General features: G+C 40.0%; 1 protein-coding gene across 1 annotated transcript in view; it reads right to left on the minus strand.

The window, feature by feature from the left end:
- Positions 1-3,151, minus strand: part of ANKRD12 (ankyrin repeat domain 12) — a 138,455-nt gene that overhangs the window by 70,992 nt on the left and 64,312 nt on the right. The window contains exon 3 of the mRNA XM_019525437.1: positions 1,748-1,894. Within this exon, the coding sequence (XP_019380982.1) occupies positions 1,748-1,894 (147 nt within the window). The remainder of the gene's footprint in view (positions 1-1,747; positions 1,895-3,151) is intronic.

Raw genomic sequence — 3,151 nt, forward strand, 5'->3', positions numbered from 1 at the left:
TTCTCAGGTGCCTTCCGACCCTAGAAACTATGAAACTATTAACAGCGGATCTGCAACTGGCAGCCTGCCTTTGGATAGAGCTATGTTAATTTGGGTCACTGTTGTTAGAAGGTTGTCAGTCCCTGTTCTAGAGCAACTTAGGCTCCCATCTTATATGCCATCTGGTTCTGAAAAACTGTTAATGATACAATTACTTATATTGTGATGAATTACTGATCTCTTCTGCAACTAGTGGACTAAATGCCATATTTTTATGATACTGAGGCGCACAGTACAATCTACCAATGATGGTTAAGTATCGGCCTCCCACAGAAACCAACAGGCATTGGTGTGTTGGGAGCTCTGAAAAATCCCACTAGGTGCCTATGTAGTAACTTTGAAAATCTGGTCTCACATCTATTTCACTAAAATTTTTCACTATGCCATTAGACCCAGCGAAAAGGTCAAAGCTAAAACAGGAATCTAAATTATCCTACTGACAATGTGGTTGAGCTCCCGAAGTCCAAGTAAGGCATGCAACAGGGATATCAAGTAAGCAGTTTTCGTAGGTAGGAAAAACACCCTACCCTTGAAATAATCCAGGAGAAAATAAAATGGAGCGGGGCAGAAGGAAGGAATGCACATATTTAAAATGCTAGTATTAGGTGATACTGCTTGAGAAGAAAATATTTTACAGTCACAAAGTTATAAACTAGATCTGCTTGCTGCTTCTCCACTAGAATGTTTTTTCACTGGATAATGTTAGTTACCTGGTAGAAACTATTCAATTTTGATAAAGGATGAATAGAAAAAATGCATGGTTTCATAGGAATACCTGCCTTGTTATCTGACAGTTAACCCACCCAATTCCTCAGCATCAGGCCAGCTGGGGAGCCTGGACTTCTGAACTGCTAGCACTTCAGGAAGTCTCCTGATGGGCTAATGGGGAGGTGAGAGCCTGAAAGACTTAGGAATGTTAGCTCCCAAGCAGCTCTGCAGCCATTGATCCCTAACGTTCCCTTTTTTGGATTTTATTCCAAAAGTGAACCTCAAAATATCCAACCCCTTCATGCAAACTGAATTGCCTCCTCCACACAACTTTATTTTTAAACACAGCAGGAGCAACTGAAAGGTTAATCAACTGTTGCCATGCTCTGAAAGTAAACTTGGTCTTTTATCTTCACATAAGTTTTTTTTGTTTTTACTTAGAATGAACTTGAGTTATTATGGAAGTTAAATGGCTAAATTTTGTTAATCTAAATCAGTTTCTTCCATGGATATTGTTATGGGGTCACCCCCTACATAAAAACAGAATAAGATTCTAAGGAGTTGATCTGGTACCTTTTGAAGACAATAGGAAAATAATTTTGCAACATATTAGGAAACCCTTGAACCCTAATGAGCATGCAACTACACTCTAGAATACTAAGAATACATTATTGGATGAAAAAAGTAATAATATAATGGTTAAAGCAAAAATACTCGAGTGGATTATTTCGAAATTCATTTCCCACTGCTATCTGTAATTCAAACCTCTCTCAGTAATAAGCAAAGATAGTAAAAAAATTCAATATATTCAATGAAAAGTGCAATTTCTGAAAAACTAAGATTTTTCATGGACAGAATTCTGAACACAAAATAGCTTTTCATTAAATCAAGGATTACTTTAAAAATTACATGCTTCAAATAAAATCTGGCATAATTTACTTCCGTAGCATTTAAAACAGCAAAGAAAGGGAATAAAATACTCAGTTATGATGGCTATCACCTGGACTGTTGTCTCTCGCTGTCATCTGCATAAGAAGGGCCATCTGTTTGCGCTCCGAAAGTGGATAACCAAAAAGAATGCTAACTGGTGCTGCCTTCTTATTTCCGGGTTCCTTTTTCATTTTCTTCTTCTCTGGGCCTTCTTTTTCTGGTAATGTTAATATACTTATTAAATTCTGACCAAAATCACAATTTTAGCATAGAATTCTGGAGAGACAAATAACTATTTTCTAAAATGTGAACTGGGGGTTGCAAAACAATAGGCTGAAATATACATCCCCATCTTGTATACAAAGTTAAAAAACAAACAAACATGAAGACACGAACTCTCTGAAAGATCATACGCAACAGTGCTCATTTGAGAAGTATTATATGTCCTAGGTAAAGGACTTAGAACTCTTGGAAGTATATCATATAGAAGATGAGGTAAAAAATCCATTTGTATATCAATGTAGTGATTTTGTTGCAATTCTGATTTTTCAGGAAATAAAAAAATGTAATGAAGTTATCTGATAATTCAAATCACAGCACAAGATGGTTTCTCTTTACTCCCATGTTATTCCATATTCCCTTGTTCCCAGAATCTAGCTTTAAAATGTCAGAAATTTCACTCCACTTCCCTTAGCAGACTGTTCAATTATTTAACGCAGTGTTCCCCAACCTTTTTGGCCCAAAGGGCCAAACAAGTAGTGCCAAGTCTACCCACACACCAGATCCAGTTGGTAGGCCTGATCTGCTGGAGCCCAATGCAGCCATGTAGGAACAGGGCCTGATGCAGCTGTGTCAGGGCCCAGCCAGGCCATTGCTGCATGGCTGCCTCAGGCCCTGGACCAATCCAGCCATGAACCAATGGGGCCTGATCTCCCTATGCAAGGCCAAGCCCAATCCAGCTGCACAGGACTTGGAAATTCAGTGGTGGAGGAGCTCCAAAACCACCAAATTTCTGGACCCAATGGGAGATACAAGGGCCAGGGGTTGAACACTCCTGATTTAATAAATCTCACTGTTGGGAATTCCCTTCCCCCCCGATATTCAGCCCAAGTATTGATGCTCTGGAATTCATCATATTACATTTAGCTATAACCACTTGCAACATCTCTTATGCATTTCTCCTCCTCATTGGTGCTCACACTCATCAAGTACACATAACTTCTGTATACTACCCCTCTCCTTTAGTCACCATTTAAAGTCTCTAATACTCCAGGTCAATTTTTGGGGAACGTAAGTTATTAGTGGTGCACCGATAGAGATTTTGGGGGCTGATATTGCTAGCTGAGATTTAAGGAGGCATATCAGCTGATCTGGAGTTGGGGGAGGTGGCTCCAGCTGCTGAGTGCGCCCCGGGAGGGCATGGGGTGGGTGCATGTGCCCCCAGATTTGCATGGGGTGGGGTGGGGTGGGATGG

Source organism: Gavialis gangeticus, unplaced genomic scaffold (genome assembly GCF_001723915.1).
Source record: "Gavialis gangeticus isolate Ggan-Ray unplaced genomic scaffold, GavGan_comp1, whole genome shotgun sequence".
In the NCBI taxonomy this organism is placed as follows: Eukaryota; Metazoa; Chordata; order Crocodylia; family Gavialidae; genus Gavialis; species Gavialis gangeticus.